This window comes from Macrosteles quadrilineatus, unplaced genomic scaffold, assembly GCF_028750875.1.
Source record: "Macrosteles quadrilineatus isolate MER2022 unplaced genomic scaffold, UCM_ALF_1.0 Scaffold_9__3_contigs__length_116548681, whole genome shotgun sequence".
NCBI classification, from domain to species: domain Eukaryota; kingdom Metazoa; phylum Arthropoda; class Insecta; order Hemiptera; family Cicadellidae; genus Macrosteles; species Macrosteles quadrilineatus.
Genome location: NW_026542602.1, coordinates 100,956,901 through 100,975,698, shown reverse-complemented (window position 1 = coordinate 100,975,698; position 18,798 = coordinate 100,956,901). Strand labels below are relative to the sequence as shown.

The 18,798-nt window shown below is 34.3% G+C and overlaps 1 protein-coding gene across 1 annotated transcript in view; it reads right to left on the bottom strand.

The window, feature by feature from the left end:
- LOC129002091 (tyrosine-protein phosphatase Lar-like) overlaps positions 1 to 18,798 on the bottom strand; it is a 591,085-nt gene that overhangs the window by 196,165 nt on the left and 376,122 nt on the right. Inside the window, exons 4-5 of the mRNA XM_054429628.1 lie at positions 6,278 to 6,319; positions 4,093 to 4,389 (exon numbers count right to left, since the gene is read on the bottom strand). Of these exons, the coding sequence (XP_054285603.1) occupies positions 4,093 to 4,389; positions 6,278 to 6,319 (339 nt within the window). The remainder of the gene's footprint in view (positions 1 to 4,092; positions 4,390 to 6,277; positions 6,320 to 18,798) is intronic.

Genomic DNA, 18,798 nt, shown 5'->3' with positions numbered 1-18,798 from the left:
CATCTTGTGCTGAATATTTGTAATTTGTTTTCTGTGTTTGTAGGTTTTACTTTGGTAAACTCCATCCAATATAAGGACGAACCATCAATGAATGAAACCTAACGGTGTCTTTGACTGCACAGCACAAGAAAGGATAATTCATTACTTGTTATTGAGTCATTATAGTGTTGTACATTCGTTTATTCGATATTTTTCGATTCAGGATGCCTGTTAATTTGGAATTTCGTTATCCTACGGTTTTTAAATTGATGTTTTAATTAATTTCTAGTAGTATGATAATTTATTTTTAGCTATAAGAATCTGATTCGTCAGGGATTATAATAAATTCTTATTTAGGCGATACGTTAATATTTATCTAAAACAGGTACATCGTACAGAGGACTTGTAAAGCATAACTACATTGCTAGCCACCTGTTCTGGATTGAAATAATCAGCTGGTACTTCGGGATTCCAAGGAACTTTAACTCCAAAACACTAAATTTGATAAACATAGTCATTAAGGAAAATTCATATTTCAACGTTTCTATTTTACGTAGTGTTGGAAGTATTCCTTTTCTTAGCAAAATTATGAGTGGTTTATTGTATTTAATCGACGCTAGTAAGCACATTAACACTTCCCAAGACTTGAGAACCGCAGTACAAAGTATGCAGATGTACAGTAACAGGGTTGTACAGCTTTAGGAACTACAAGAAGCGTTGTGGGGGGATGGGAAGGGGAAAGCAAAACTTACTTGCCCGGTGGATTTCAACGTTTCTATTTTACGTAGTGTTGGAAGTATTCCTTTTCTTAGCAAAATTATGAGTGGTTTATTGTATTTAATCGACGCTAGTAAGCACATTAACACTTCCCAAGACTTGAGAACCGTAGTACAAAGTATGCAGATGTACAGTAACAGGGTTGTACAGCTTTAGGAACTACAAGAAGCGTTGTGGGGGGATGGGAAGGGGAAAGCAAAACTTACTTGCCCGGTGGTGGGGGGGGGGGAGGGGTACGAGAGTATGACCTATAACGTCAAGCTACAGCATTTACCCTGGATGAAGTTCTCCAACTGACTTAGGAATAACATTGAACAGATGAAAGCTCCCTTATTCCATACTCCAGAGTGCAAACACATCCATCAAATCATAATATATCAGGTATAATGTTGGTATAATACTTTTAAAACCAAACAGAGCGGCAACTGACTTTGGAATTCCAATTTGAATCAATCACTCACTCTTAATATCCAAATACAGATTTTAAGTTATGGCTATTACCTCGAATGTCACCATTTAAAATTACACAAAAGGAATAAGCTTGTTAGGTATCTGGGGATAACAATCGATATTAATAGCTATGACCTTTGAATACAATAGCCAATGCTATGACATTACAGAAAAGCTTCTCGACTGAGAATGCATAGCTTCAGGATTAATACGATGAATATTATTCAATTTGAACTCAATATAATTCTACCTAGAATTGACTTTCATTGTACTTTTATGACAAACGCATCTCATAACCTATAATCTCAAGCCCTACACATTTGATTTAATCTGTAATAAAAATATACCTATGTTCCTTATGTTAAAAAAAACAAATGTGGATCCGTTTAATGACATCAATATACCATAGTTCCAAATAAACAATAAACCCCTTAATACCCCCGCCGCAGCAAACCTGCCAACTAAGCGAATTTCCATTTGTCGAATTGATTTTCAGTTAAATATATTTTAATAACATTAGGTTTAACGAGTACCTAGGTTTGCTGCTACAAGGAAACTAATAAAGTGTGTTTATGAGTAAAATATTGATAGCTTAGTAAAAAATAAATAAATTTGCCAAGTTTGATCAAAATATATCCATAAACAAGCAAACTACAACATTTGACAATATTCTCCATAAGAATAACATGGGAATTTTAAATTTACAATTTTTTAATTTTCTTCGTTACTAATAATCGAACGAAAATACTTTTATATACTAAATTATTTGTTTTTTTAAGCTATTTAAAAAGGTCTAAAGAGAAATCGGGAAATTTTGTGTTTTGAGGGTCAAAAGTGAGAAAAACCAATTTTTACCCCATAAAACCCCCCGTAAAGCCCCGTTCCCATGGTCCGATCGTGCTGGTTCGCGAACTCATTCAAGTTTATCCCTTTTTACACCTTTAAACCAAATTTCATCAAAATCGGACAAAAATTACTCAAGTTATCGCGTTCACGGACGTATATATATATATATATATATATATATATATATATATATATATAAGTCTATATATATATACATATATAAAAATTTGAACGAATGGTGTTTTTGGCCTCTGGGGACATCAAAATGAAAAATTAAATCGGTCCCGGGTCTAGGTCTTACCGTGCCACCTACGGTAATAGCTACTTTTCCCTATAGGGAAATTCGCTAAAAAGGAAAAATCTCGTTATTCCCTCCCTGAAACCATTTCGGTGGCTATTGGATGCGTAAAAAAATAATTAAATTTCACACTCGAATCATGCACGAAATTTAAACATTTACAACCACAATAGCGGAGTTAAAATGTAGGAAGATGTTTGGGGATGTTTTTATCTCCAGTAGCGCTTATAGTTCCCAAGGGACTGTTGGTGCATAATTTAGCCCTCCGTCCCTCCATAGATCCATTCCCCCATTACATCTACATACACCTGAGATAGACATACAGTGGCTTGAGACATGTCTATAGTGCCACTTAAAACATTATCCTTGACTTTTTCAAATAATCGCTGTTGTAAAGACATTTTGGCCACATGATAAATCTCCATAAGAAACGTTTAATTTCAATTTTGGACCCAAACATAAAAATCTTCAAAATACAAATAAAACCTGCACAGATACGAATGATCCTTTTGGTACGACCCGCGTGCAATTTGGTCCAGTAGTATGGTCAGGCTAGCTGTCACAAGTTTTGCACAAGTTATTTTATATATAAGATTAGAGATCCATTATGACATTTTTTCTATCGATAAAAGTCTTCATACAATTTCTGCGTAAAAAAACCTACATTTTTTAGCAGCACACCTCAGTAACCTATACATAAAAAAATTGCTTTAGTACTGGTTGCTTCTTTGGTAGTTTTTAATCTGAGAACCCAAGCTGCAGCTTTTAGTCACCAATAAAATATCTCTATTAAAATATCATCAAATTTAACTAAAAACATTAATATTGTGAATATAAAGTGATAACCTATACAAAATTAAACCTCGGCGTAAAAGTTTTCACTTAAAGGCAAGGAACGGGATTAGTTAAAAGAAAGCAATTGCCTGTTAAAATGCCAACTCATTAGCTTGTCGGCCGCGTTTGGAGAATTCACTGCAAGAATTCGCTAATGAATTCTAACTGGCTCACACACAACATCGGCCTCTTAGTCGAAATTGGCTCTACTCTGTCTTGGGATTTCTCCGAGTTGAAAGATTTTCAGCGATGCGATGAAAATTATGATGAATATCTTGGTTGTGTATTAACTAATCATTTTGGGACAGTCGTTTTAGATACGCATTACGATTAAAACTTATTGTTGCTATTTAACATGAAATTAATTTGATTTTAGGTATTATTTGATTGAGTACTTAATGTCATGTAGATTTTGTAAATCTTTTTAAACTGTTTTAATATTAGGTCCTTTTTTCTTGCTACGAAAAAGAACCTGAGTTGGAAGGACCACGTGTTTAGTTAAATGTAATGCATACATTAGCTATCCCATTTATTACAAATATTAAGCTATTTACACATTATGAAGTTTTTCACTAAGTTAAGAATATTTTACGTTTATGGATACTTCAAAAATGAAAATTGATAAAATAAACGCTAGATCATCCTCTCTTTAATCCACCACTCCAAGCATACTTGAGCACCTTCTTGAATAGTCCCGGGACGCGTTTCTATAAATTTTAAACATTTGGATCCATGGATTTATTTACCAAGAGATAGTACCTAAAACTAGAAAATACTGGATCAACCAAACACACTTTCCTATCAAAACCACGTGCTATCCAGATAGCAAGATAGACATCGAAACATCGTTCTCAACTCAGTAGTAGGTAGTATATTAAGAGTATTAGGAATATTTAACATCCACGCACCTTCATGTACAGAGAGCACGGCGTCAGCGCTGACCGCGTCTCCCACGCCGTTCTCTGCCACACACTCGTAGCTAGCGTCATCTCTGCTGGCTCTCACAGGCTCTATCCTCAGCAGGCTCGCACTTCCCTGGTTGAACTCCTGGACCAGATATCGGCTCTGTGTGCCCGACACTCGTTTGCCGTTCTTGCGCCACACGATGACGGGGCTGGGGTCGCCCCGCGCCGCGCAGTAGAACGCCGCGATCCCGCCCGCCTTGACGTGTTGGTTCCGCGGTCGCAGCGTGATCTCCGGCGGATCTGCAACAAGAAAGGGATGGATGTGAGTTAACGGAAATTATAAAACAAAATACAGTTATACATGGAATGTGACACGAAATTCACTAAATGCAATACTAAAGTAGACATAAAAATACAACTACCTTTCAACGTTGATTTTTAATTGAATGGTTTGCAAACAAAACTTCAAAAAGGTTTGCTAGAATGAGAAAGAGTGGAGAGGGGAAGGTCGTAAAGTGGGAAAGGGAGACCGGAAATAGCATTAGATGGAGGAAGACTAAAACAAAGTATAGGGAGTATATGTTATGATATGTGGGAGGAAAAAGAGTAAAGGTGAGTGAAGGGGAATTGGTATGAAGTGGGTCGGGGGAGAGGAAGGGTAAAAGTGAGTGAGGGGAAGTGGTATGAGGTAGGGGAGGAGGAAGAATAAAGATAAGTGGAGGCCGGGGTTGGTTGAAGTGGGGCGAGGGGGAGAACGAGTAAAGGTGATTGGAGGGGCAAGTGGTATGAAGTGGGGAAGGAAGTAGGAAGAGGAAAGGTGAGTAGAGGTAGTGGTCAAATGAAGCGGGGGGGGGGGGGGAGTAAGAAAGATGGTGGGGAAAGTACCCTAAGGTTGTAAAGGGAAAGCAAGATTGAGTGAGGAGGGGGATATATCATCATCGGTTTACCCGCGCAGACTGTCTTTGTAACGTCGCCGCTTGTTTGCACAGCGGATAGCCTTGGCTTCTCTTACACCTGCTGAATTTAATTTCTTCTCTGCCGAGCGACTAAATTTAATGGTCCTCTTTTTCAGTAACATCGGTTTGCAGGAGAAGATAGTTTTTTGCAGGAAATGAACATTTTACAGCATTTATTCAGACAACAAATAAGACATTTTAATTTCTTTTTACAATGAGCTTTTAAAAAATAAAACGAAAATGTACATTTTTTTTTAATTTTTCATTGAACCAATCATTTTGAAAACTAAACAAAATATATAAATATCACAGATATTATTTTATAGCGTCCTTTATTGTCAGGTTTACAATTCAAATTAAAAACCGATTCAACCATGCAATTACGGTTGATTAAACAAAATCGAGGTGCTGAAAGAAATCGACTAAATAGATTTTCCAAACATTCGACAGAAAGCTCAGATGGCTTGCTGATTGTTCCGAGTAATTATAATGGGACAAAACCGAACCAACATTTTGTAAAGGCCCCTCCACCCCCTTTATACGCTCAGCAAAATTAATAAATGAGCACTGACCCGGCGCTTTAATTAAAATCAGAGTCCACAAAGAGATCGGGATGAAATAAGGTCTCACTGGAGGTGCTCAAAATAATCGCACCTGTCCCCTGCACTGCTTCTCTCCCCACGCACACACTAAACCTTCCCCTCCACTTCAAGGATCATCTCAAAGGAACAAATCACCCCTCTTAGTCCATAACAACCCTCATAAAAACTTCACGCTCCAACAGCTCGCTTACTGATTTCCGTTGAGTTCTTCTTATCTTCGGCAATAACTCAATGCAAATGTTATGTTTCGTTAGGTTCATCTCGAAATGTACACTTTTGACAACGTAATATTCTTTAATTTATTTGATAATCTTATAAAAAAATAACGTTACGTAAATGTGTATTCAAATTTACCTTATTTCAACGTTTAGAGAAACATGGATAGGCGAGTACGATATTTGTATCCATACCTTGTAATTAAATATATATATATATATATATATACCAAATTAAAATTATTAATTTAATATTAAATTAAAATAACAAAATAAAACTGAAAGTAACAAAAAAGTATCAATCAACCTTGAAACAAATCCTAAAAATAACAAAGAAAAAAGAAAACTGAACTAAAAAACACACAAACTCAATGGAGCAACAACTCTTTAATTCCATCCCCTAACTTATACTTACGAGTTAAATATTGAATATAGGGGAAGAGAGAGAAATTGCCTCCTGAAACATTAGAGAAAACACGACACATGTAGAAAATCACAAACCAGGCAGTTTAATGCAGTTGAGTCTACAATAAATTCACTATCAGTAATTTTAAATTTGTTTCAATCGTTGAAAAAAAAAACACCTTAACTATGTGGCTGTCGCTGGAATGTAGGTCACCTTTTTAAGTACTTACTCTACCATTGATTTGGAATATATCTCAAAGGTATAGTACTCATAGAGGAACGAGTATCTCATCGTATGTGACTTACTGAATTTTACCTTACCTTTCGTGTATAAAACTATGCTAGTTGGAAGGGGTATACGTTACTACAGTTAACAATGCATTATAAAAATGTAATACTTTCATGTTTGTTGAACTTAAAAGTAGTTATAGAAGGAAACCATAGTATTTAACTTACAAGCATTTACACTTTATGGTTATAAATCTATATTCAAAATTTACACCTAATAGATGAAGATAAAATTAAAAACCAAAGTGATAGCAAATTCACTTTTATCTATAATTACATTTCACATGTGTTGTTTCGATTATTAACAACAATCGTTTTTTGCCCTAACTTAAGTTGCTTGGAGAAATTTACTACTGCAATAGGACGGTTTAGAAAAAATAATCAAAGTTTTATGCGTGAAACGTACACAAAATTTAAAATTTCACCCTCTAAATTAAATTATCTTTTAAGCTAATTTCAATCATTATCAACTACAAAGTCAGCTTGTAGAGATTTAAGAAAGAGATGTGAAGACATTGTATAGATGTTGAGAGCAATAATGGTTCACTGGTGTCATGTAAGGGTGCGATAGTGGCACATATTTCTACATTACCACACAGGACGTTGTATATTCTCATTACACCAGCTGCCCCTACAGAGAGTCCTCTCCCCATTACTAGATGCAACATCCTCCTAGGCTAACAATATGTATTTATAAAATGTGTAATCATACTTATAGCATGTGTAACTGTTAAAACAATTCGTAATTTCTTAACAAATTTGAATGTGTCTATTTAATGATCTTCCCCTTTCAGTATTTAAATTACCAAGTAATTAGAATTCAGCTTCAATGATAAGTAGTCGGTGATGAGCGTGATTCGATAGTTGAACTACACATTTTATATAGATAAACGCATTTTCCTCAGAATCATAAAACAAAACATTAAACACAAAGCCATTATCTGAAAATAACTGGAAGTTGAATGTCATGTCTAGTAATGACCAGATGTGAAAAAATCTGAATCCCCGCAACATTTGCTGACAGACTCCATAAATAAACTAGTAACGTGTGCTCGAACTGCATTCTTCCAGAAAGTAGGTTATTTTACATACCATTTGATTACTATACTTGTGCATAAAACGGTTATGCCTACTAATGTCAGGGAGTTATATAAGTTACTAATTAAACGACAATGTAAAATATCATGTTTAAATAAGACAAATTAAAACCCCTTAAAATTCAACTTTGGAAGCGCACAACTCAAAATTAAAGTTAACCATCAAATTATTCACTGTGGAAAAAAGGTAAAACCTAAGATTAATAAATTTATACTACGCTTGCTTCGATAATTTATCAATCAACAGGCTGATAAAATATATGTTTTATAATAAAATCCAATACAAGCTTCGCCTGACGGGTATTAAAGCTTCTATTGAACACACATTGAATACAGACCGATCATTAGTGGCGCAAAACTTTAATTGATACGTCTTTTGAAACTGGAAAGTTGAAATACGACGGATCGGTTTTAATATATCGCGTAAAATTTAATTGGAATTCCCGATAAAAGCGCTCCTTGTGGCCAGGAATGAACTACGTTTGTGACTTATGGCTTTGCAGTTTGGAAACGGAAATGGATTTTTCAAAATTGGAGCACTGTAAGTTAGGGAGCCTCTATTAATTTAAAAATAACCTCAACTTACTGTAGCCATTACATTTACATGTTAAGATTATTCACTGTATTCAATAATACATTTTAATACCTTAAATGATAAATGAATAATAGTAAAATACGTACGTCCTAGTAATAACACATTTCGTAGAAACAATTATGAGAAAATATTTTTTTATATACGAAAGTGGTACAAGTTTAAATTCACAGTAAAATTTTTTTTACAAATTAGTTTTATTATGAGTTTCATTTAGTAGTCAGCACAATAATGTTTGTAAGTTCATTTTTTAAATCTGAACCTAAAGGCGTTTATTAGAGTTGTATTAGTTGTATATATATTTAAAAAAATAACTGCTACATCCGTTAAATTAAATAGATGCATTGCCCTATCGATAATGAGTACACACAGTACACAGTATTGATGGGGTAAAATAACCAAGTACGTCGGATAAATTGCTATTATAAGAAAATGTAGGTAACCCTAAAAGGAAACTACACTCATAAAGTTTAACGAGATAATAATACAAACAAATTACGCACGTAATAAAAATCAAATACGAATCGAGACGTTCTGTAAATAAAATAACAGGAATCATCCCCTGAGTCGACTCGTGGAGTTTTCTGTAAACACGAAATCGTTGATAATGCGCTGCTAAATCCAAATAGGCGATGAACCAATTTACAGGATACCGTAATGTAAAAGCAATGTAAGCCATTCCCTGATCTTATAGGCACCCACGTCAACGCCGCGCCGCTACTTGACCGAATACATAAAATTAAATTATTTGAGATAATTGAGTTTGTTTAAGGACGATAACCAATTTTACTTCAATGAAGTGTTTGGGGATTGCATTTTGGGATAAATATTAAGGTATAAACGTACCACAAAAAATTCGTTTCGAAATAAAAAATAGTCTAACTATGAAATTAAAAAAGTTTGTTATTTAGATGGTTGGGTTTAATGTTACTGATAAAGAGTTTTATAGTATCAATTAAGACTTGATTTTCTAAGATAGAGTTAGGAAAATGGTTGCGTTTTGTAGTGTGTACTTTTTCATGATTAGGTGGCAAGCTGGTCCATTGGTAAAGCGTGAATTTCGAACTTGAGATTTCGGGCTCAAATCCCGCCAACCACCAACATAATGCCGCAACCTTACAAGCCTAGCCTAAATATGTACAGCCAAATCTGTCTAGCCAAAGGTCTATCCTATTGTGTTCAATTGTCCTAGATAAGATCCTAGCGTTCTACATTTTGAAGAAATGACACAAAATATAAACTTAGACGACCAAATACGCGCAACTAACTGGAATGTAATTTAATATCTATAACGTAGATATAATTACAGAAATTGTCACACTACGTTACAAAATAGGGATGGGACATTTTTCTAAAACATATTTCACCTTTGGATCTAAACATAGATAGATTTAACATGGTGTTTTTCTTCTTATTTTCTCAAGAAGAAGCTAGTCTGATTGGTGGATCGTTGTCCTCATCATAGACTGATGAATCACAACCAATAAATTAAATTTCTTCCATCCGTTCTTATAATTTTGTTCCATATCACAAGGTAGATTGTTGTATTAGAACAGATGGTACAACGTATCTCATCACGGACCGATGCTCTCGAATTGTGTCGCTACAATTGATGATGGAGTTTGTCCGTCTCGTCGTAAAGGCGGGAATTGTAAAAGAACCTTATTTTTACAACAGTGTTTCTTTTACAGACCAAGGGTAATCGCGTTTTAAATATTCACAGTTGGTAAAGTAAACACCTACATTTGTCATTAGTATTTAAGTCATTAATTTAATTGAAATACCGACAAAATGTAACACTCACAGCCTATCCAACTAAAGGGAATATAAACGTAGAGATCACTGCAGTGTTTTGGCGGCAGAACGGGTGAAAGGTCTGTATTTTTGGAGGGAAGGTTTGAGAGAGGCAGCCCGATAGCTCAACTCTTTATTTATATCTGTCAATTTCAAACAGAGCGCACGGACCTTCTCTGGATAAGGTTATTTATTCATTTCCTTTATTGTCACAGTTTCAGTTTCATACATTATTTTTAGTATTTGCTTTCACTTAAAATATCTGTAAAAAAATAACAAAACCAATTTGATACATTTTGAAAAGTTATTCTCTTTAAAAATACGAATCAAATCATTCAGGTTCTTGTAAAATTATCTATTATAAACATATACGGAGAACAATTAATTCCTTTTTATATAAAAATAAGTTAAGTATTATCTTTAATTATTTATTCTGTAATTAACAATGAGGTCAGACAACATTTATTGGACATTTCTGTGTTGTATTTCATAATGAATAACAATGTTTGAGGAGGAAGAACTAAGCTACAGTGGGGTTTCAATTTAACTAAGGTATTTTGAGCGTTGAAAAATTATAAGGTAAAAAGTCAACATCGGAAAATAATTATTTATGGACAATAAAAGCCAGTTTCTCCAAAATTATAGATTTAAGTACCTAAAGTGTAATTAACGTTGTAAAACTACAGTACAAAAGAGCCAAATGAAAAACGAAAACTGAATTAATCCGGAAATATCTTGGGATAGCCTCGAATTTAACGCAAAATTAACAATTACCGTTAGCAGACAAACTCAGTCGTAATTAAACCTTAAACTAAAGAATATCTATATAAAGATTGACAACGTTAGTGTACCTATTTAACACCATGATAAATTTCTTTCCACACAGGAAAATATTTACTGCGTTGGCTGCAAACTGCACCGTATTCATTAAGCATTGCGTAGAGACTTTATCCAAATGAATATAGAGTGAGTCGAGCAGCTAATCTTGCCTGGAGACGACTAAAGGAAGGAAAGTACTTAGACAGCTTTCTGCTCCTGTATCCACATTGGGGAAAACAAAAGCCTTTTCGTGGCTGAAAATTAAAAGTAAATATTCCAAACTTGTTCAGTAAGACTTTAAATATTTTAACCACTTGTATATAACAATTCAATAACTCGTGATAAAGTAAAATATGTGAGATACCTAACGTTTGTTACCCTTGTTAGGTCTAAATAATATCAATGCAACCAACAAAAGACACAGAAATCAAGTTAAAATCACTATTTACTGATAAAATATACAGCTTTTATGATGGATTTCCTTTCTGAGAGTTAATATCGGTTAAAAAGCCAACATTCCGAAGCAGCCATAAGACTAATGGTCCCGGATCATTCAAGGGATTCTAATTACCTTAACGCCTTTCAGCGAAATGCCTTACTCAACATAAAATATTTTCCTCTTCCCACGTAGTAATTTACAACAAGCAACATAATCAGAGTTAGTCACTACTAGTATAAAAATAGTAGATATATACTCTACTATTTTTAATACCAGTAGTATTAGCGAATTTCCCTATAGGGAAGTAGCTATTACCGTAGGTCTCATGGTAAGACTTAGGCCCGGGACCGATTTACTTTTTCATTTTAATGTCCCCAGAGGCCAAAAACACCATTCGTTCAAATTTTTATATATGTATATATATATATATATATATATATATATTCATAAAGTCAGCACCATTGTTGATACCTTAAAATGTGCTGCAATTGTTGATACCACTTTCCATCGTATATATTTTTTTATTTTGAATCCTACGTTACAGTGGATGGTATATTATTAAGTTTTATAAAAATTCAGACTTATATATTGTTATATATTTAGTTTATAGTCATGTATAACCAATAGTAATCAAAAGTTGATCTTCTTAAAAAATATCACCTCAAGTTGATACCTCGACCAATATAGAGCCGCCATCTTGCATTCATAAAAACGGCACCAAAGTTGATACGTTAAAACACCTGACTATGTTGATACCTCTTTCCGTCGTATATATTGGTTTATTTTAAAGCCTATCTTATGGAAATAGTTTTACTTCTTTGTCTTATAACATCTTAGACTGATACTTCCTTAAATGTTTAGTTTATAGTCTTTAATAACCAACCAATAGTAATCAAAAGTTGATCTTCTTAAAAAATATCACCTAAAGTTGATACCTCGAACAATATAGAGCCGCCATTTTGCATTCATATAAACGGCACCAAAGTTGATACGTTAAAACACCTGACTATGTTGATACCTCTTTCCGTCGTATATATTGGTTTATTTTAAAGCATGTGTTATGGAAATTTGTTTACTTCTGTGTCTTATAACATTTTAGACAGTTACTTTCTTATATATTTAGTTTATAGTCTTGTATAACCAATAGTAATGAAAAGTTGATATTCTTAAAAATTATCACCTCAAGTTGATACCTCGACTTGTATAGAGCCATCATTCTGCATTCATAAAAACAGCACCAAAGTTGATACCTTAAAACAACTGACTATTGTTGATACCTCTTGATACGACAGCGCTCGGCCGAATCTAGTGGCGTCCACGGGAACTATCGGCCCAGCCAAAAATATTCCGCCGCGCCGATCGTGGGATCGCGATTTGACTACCGGAAGTCCACTTCCTGTCTTCTTTTTATCTTCTGCAAACTACACTGAACGTTATTTTTTAATTATTTCTGTAGCTAAAATATGTCTAGCTGTCTCGCAAAGCCTTCGTGGATTTATGCTTAAAATTTCTGTTAGTCAACGTACATATTCAGTTTTTTTCTCTGCAATCCAGGTTTGTGCAGATAAATAATTCAAGCGTGTAAACGGGGATTTAGGGAACAACGTAACCACGGGCCTTCGGTCCCTGAGGTCCGCGGTTTAAATCCTTCTAATCACAGATATAATTACTTTTAGCTTGATGATGCCTAAACAGTTCCGTGGTGAATACAATGTCCTAATATGTAAATGTAGGGCATAAAATGAAAAATAATAATATGTTATTATTTATCTAATATTACCAATTCGTAATAAAATCAAACTGTCCTTGATAGTGGTGTAAAATTTTTAATTTTTTGAACTAATAATAATGGATTTAACAAATTGGAGCGAGCTGGTTTGGTTGTAGAACTCAAGGCTTCGATCTCGAGCATTTGGGTTCAAATCCCAGTAATCACCAATTGAGTTTATCTAGGTGATAAAACAATACATAATGTTACTTATCTAATTTTATAAATTCATGATGAACTAGGGTATATTAATTGTCACTAAAAGTGTATTCAATATTTGTTATTGTATTATAACTAATATTAATGGATTTAACAAATGGGAGCGTGCTAGTATAGTCCTAGGAGTAGATTGTGGGGCGGTATTGATGTTATGGGTTTGATTCCCCCCAATTACTAACCAATTCTATCCAATTAGTAAAAATTATTAAGACTCAACAAGCTAAAATTACCAATTCGTGATTAATAGTGCCCAAATAATGGTACCGTAAAATGGTTGATTTTATTCGAACTAAAATTAATGTATTTAACAAGTGGTAGTGGGAGCAGCCTGGTCTAGTTGCAGATCGTAAGGTTTCGGTCACGAGGTTTTGGGTTCAAATTCCGCCAATCACCACTGTTCTTTATCTTGGTGATATAAATGCTTTAGGTTATTCATCTAATACTACCAATTCGTGAAAAATGATAATACTGCAACTGTCACTAATAGTGCTGTAAATAATTGTTTTTTTTTATTATAACTAATTTGTATTGCTTTAAAAAATATAAGCGAGTTGTTCTAGAGCTAGAAGTACAGCGTGAAGCGTCTCCCAAAGTGTTGGGTTCAAATCCAGCTAATCTCTAGTACACTTTATTCAATTCACAAAAATATTAAAGTTTTCAAACAAATACATTATTACTAATTCGTGATAAAGTATAACAGTGTTCTTATCATAATGGCATAAGTTACGGCATTTTATAATAACTAGGCTCAAATCCCTCCTAACACTAATGTTCTTTATAGTGATAATTCCCCTACTCTTTAGGCCTAGGGTGAATAGTAATGTGTTAACAGTTCTGAGTAATAGAGCCTGGCATTCTAGGGTATGATAAACAAATCGTACACAATAAAAAACCATTTCGTGCATTTAATAATTGTATAATAATTATAGTTAATTAATACTTAATACTTTATTCCGATATGGCGACCACACCAATGTAGGTATGTTAAGCCAAGTATGAATTGAAGCATTAAAAAACGAACATAAATATGTCATTCAGAAGTGAATAATACAGTTAGTTTAATGCGCTGGAAGGGAAATAACATGGTCCAATCATGCCAGACCTACCTAACAATGAGTCTGATACCTACCCACTTTTAACGTTGCGTCTGCATTTGGAACACACTTTTTGTTATAGAAAGTAGGTATTATTAATTCAAAGTGGTTTGATATTTGTCTACAATGGACAAAATTTACACTGTTGACTGATTTTCCATCGAGACTAATGCCAGGGATTTTATTTTACATCGATCACTTCAGACCTGCTTCAGACTAGCCCTAGAGGCTGCGGCATTATCACTTGAATAAAATCCATAGGAGATTGGCGGAAATTGAACTCTGGACTTCCAGTGCCGAAGTCCCACGCTCTCCTACACGACCAGCTTGCTCCAGCAGTTCACGGATTAACCATCAACAGACTGATAATTAATCATTATTTGCTGACTAATTATCACAAATTATTCTACTGTTACGATTCTTTAAATTAACTTACCGTTGTGATTGGCAATTTTCCAATGATTCGGAACTCACCTGCACTTGTAGATTGCTAACAAATAGGTAACGTTTTAAAATTATTAAAGCTTTGCCAATGTTATTTTACTATCATCAGCTTTGGCTTGATATTTTGGAACAAACTTTCTTCTTATATATATGTGTAAATTAATGAGTGTTATAGAATGTACAATTTCACAGAAAAAAATTATTGCAATCCCAATTTCATAAAAAGGCATAATTATCAGCGATGGTAAAAATCAGCGATCAGTCGTTAAACGTTGGTTGTAGATTGGTTGTCACATTGTATTGTTGATTGAAGATAACCTTCAATAAGTGTTCTGAATAAGTGTTCAGTTGTTCTGAACCCACCTTTGGTTCTTGGTTGTAGATTAAACTGTAAACAATTTTAAATAGTATTTTGCCAGGCAATGTAAACAACAACAGCCATACCATATTGTATAGTCAATGGTAATATTGTTTTGTTAGATCAAGTTAACATTGTATGTGTTTATAAGCTGGTGATGGCCCAGTGGTTCGGAACCCTCATTTGACTGTAGCTCAATTAAAACAAAATAATAAACATATTATTCTGGCAGGCAATAAAAACTACTTAAGTCATATCGTATTGATAAATTAAGGTAACATTCAATTTTTTTAGGTTAATGATGGCTTAGTGGTTCGGAATCCATCGTTGGCTGTAAATTACTTTGGTTTTTTTAATGGTTAAATAGTAGCCTATTTGACCAGGAAATGTAAACAACTTAGTCATATCGTTTCTATATAAGTAAAATTAGAGTTTTATCTGTAGCCTACATTGCTCAGAATTACATACCAAGTTTTATAAAGATCGGTTGAAAAATTTCAAAAATAAAAATGTTTATGTAAAATATACAAAATGGCGGATATCTGGTTAACCAAGTGATTTTGGAAAAATATTATTCTTGATTTTCTCTTTATTTTGAGCCATAGAACCATTTCCCGGAGTTTGGCTGTTTACTTACGGGACACCCTGTATATTTTTTGGTTATTTTTACGTTTTCTACATTAAAGAAGCCGAAACCGGTCTTATCTATTATGTCTGTCTGTATGTCACGGCACAGAAGGCATTGTACGCGGCCTTCTTCTGAAAAACGAGAGTACCTATGAATATTGGCGAGAGTGTCTTTAGCTATTACAATATGGCCTCCTTAATTTGTAAATAAAATGTCGGAGTTCAAAACCACCATTTTGTGCGATTTTTGTCAAGTTTCTCACAATGTTTATCACATACGTCATCTATGAAATAACGATCAGCTGTTTGGATCAAGATTATTTTTTCTAGCTGTCACTGATATCCTATACTCTAATATGAGCAATGTTTGCTTGTATGTATGTACGCTTGCACCAAGGTATCGAAAACGGCTCCGACAATTTTCTTCAAATGTTGTAAATAGTTTATTCCTGGCCTAAAAAAGGGTTTATTGCAGTTACAACTGCCAACAAAAATCTAATTACATAGAAAAATTAAACTGAAAGTCACATTTTTTAACATTAGTCTTATGGGTTGCTAAGAACCATCTTGGCTGAATTAAATTATAACAAGGAAAAATTAAACAAAAGACTTGTAAGATGTCTATCTACAGTATACTATCAAATTACAAAATACAGTACAAAAGGAAAAACATTAGTATGTTACTATTGAGCAAAGAGTATACTGAAGATTACTCGATACATTCTAGCAGTACTTTTTTATCTATGATTGTAGTAAAGGCTAGCAGTGTGGAGTTTGGGAACTGTTATGATGATTAGATTAAGGTATCTGCAATCCTAAAATGCTATGGGAAGGGAGGGAAACAGGTCCGCGATGTAGGAAGTGGTGAAGGAAGTAGTAAAGGCAAGCAGTCCGGAGTGTGGGAACTGTTAATACCGATTAGATTAAGGTACAGTATCTGCAATCCTAAAATGGTATGGGAAGGGAGGCAAACAGGTCCATGACGTAGGAAATGGTGAAGGAAGTAGTAAGGCTAGCGGTGCAGAGTGTGGGAACTGTCAGGGAGTGTTGAAGGAAGTAGTAAAGGTGAGCAGTGTGGAGTTTGGGAGTGGATTAATGTATCTGCAATACTAAACTGCGTTCAGAGTAAACTAATGATTTTCCCCGAGCAAAGCTCGGTCCCCAGGTACTGTTTACATTAATATAACTAACTCTGCACATAACCCGTTTTATGGTTTTGGAGTATAGGTACTTAGCTTGGTTTTCATTACTATAATTATGGACATACCCCTCACAAATGTGTAACTTTATAAATTAATAAATTTTGTTAGTGACAAAAAAAAAGTTTTTTCATCAAATTATGATCATTTATCTTTTGTTTTAGCTACCCTAAATAATATGGTGTAAAAATTGAGCATTAATGGTTTGATAGATATTTTTTCCAATAACTCAAGAAGATATTTTTGGCACGTAGCACGGATTTCATTTCCACTCTACAAATGATGTTTACAAATTCCACAACCATTTCCGATCACGTTTTGAAAGCAAATGCTAACCAAGTGAGGTTAAACACATTTTTCCTTACATTACGGATTTAATTAGTGCAACAATGAGTAACCGTAAATGACATTAAATAATTAGGCATCATTCAGTTCAGGAACCGGAGATTCTTTGTGTATCAAATTGTTCTTGAGTTTTGATAACCGGAAAAAGACCTTGAATCAGTGTTGTATATAGTTGGGAAACTTACATTTTTAAATCAGCGTCGCCAATAGCTGAGATAAAAATATTCTACTCATTGACGGCGCTTCAATGGCGGTTGTGTAAAGTGTAAAGTAAATAATCACAATTGCAGTGGGTGATTGTAACAGAGGTTTACGGATTATGCTCAACTCGCTTTTCCAACGTGTCTTCTCACCGCTATGTGCTGCAATCGCTGGACCATACAACAGCCAATAGGCCATTTATTGCCCATCTCTTGGGTGTGTAGCCTAGGCCTAACCAATTAATCATAACCAAATATCGACGATGATCCTTGATACCCGTGTTCAATGGTTAGGTTGAGGTAGTATTTGAATTACTTTTAACTAGTGTGGAAAGTAACTTCCAATTATATAAAATATTTTTTGAGTTCAATCTTTGGATATAACATGGACCAACACGATCCGGGTGACATTTAATTGCGAAGCATTTGTTTTGGCTTGAAATTGTCAGATATTGTATTTGCGAAGGTTTATAAAATGTCCTATAATTGTTTTGCCAGCATATCTGGAAATATACAAACCAACTGCTGTTCTGAGTATACGAAGGTTTCCACTGACTACAAGATGGGGGTGCGTAGAACGGGAACACAGAAAGTACTACAGTATTATAAAATTGAGGTGGTGTCTGTGTCTGGGCAGCTGTCTCGACCACGACTAAATACTAAACCGATACAATCAAAGTTAAGCACAAAGATGGTCCACATATTTAGGCACGTCATAGGTATATTCACTTCCCTGAGTTCCTCTCGGGCTACTCCCCTTGGATGTCTAAAGTTTTGAGGTGAGGTTTCCCAAAAGTAAATATTAATTAGTCTCCATGAAAGCACGAGAAAATTCACAATGTTTACCTTTGCGTTGACATTTCAATGTAACGATCAGAACTGCCAAATGCGTATTTCACAATTTCAGACAGCTGATCCAAAGAAATTTAATATATTTTACACAACTATATGGTAGGATTATGTAATTTAAAACTTTATCATAGATAATTTATTCTATATCTATGTCAATGATTATGAAACTGATTCGACTTCCCGTTGCGAAGCACGGTTACAGCAGCTAGTTGTTAAATAAAAAAAAACATTCGATTACGTGGGTTAGTCGTGACCCAGTGGTTCAGAACCCACATTAGGCTGTAGATTAATAAGTTTTAAAAATAGCTAGGCCTAATGTTAATTAATTAGGCAATGTAATGTAAACAGCAACAGTCATACCTTTGAGTCTATAATATAGTCAATGGTCTTGTATCG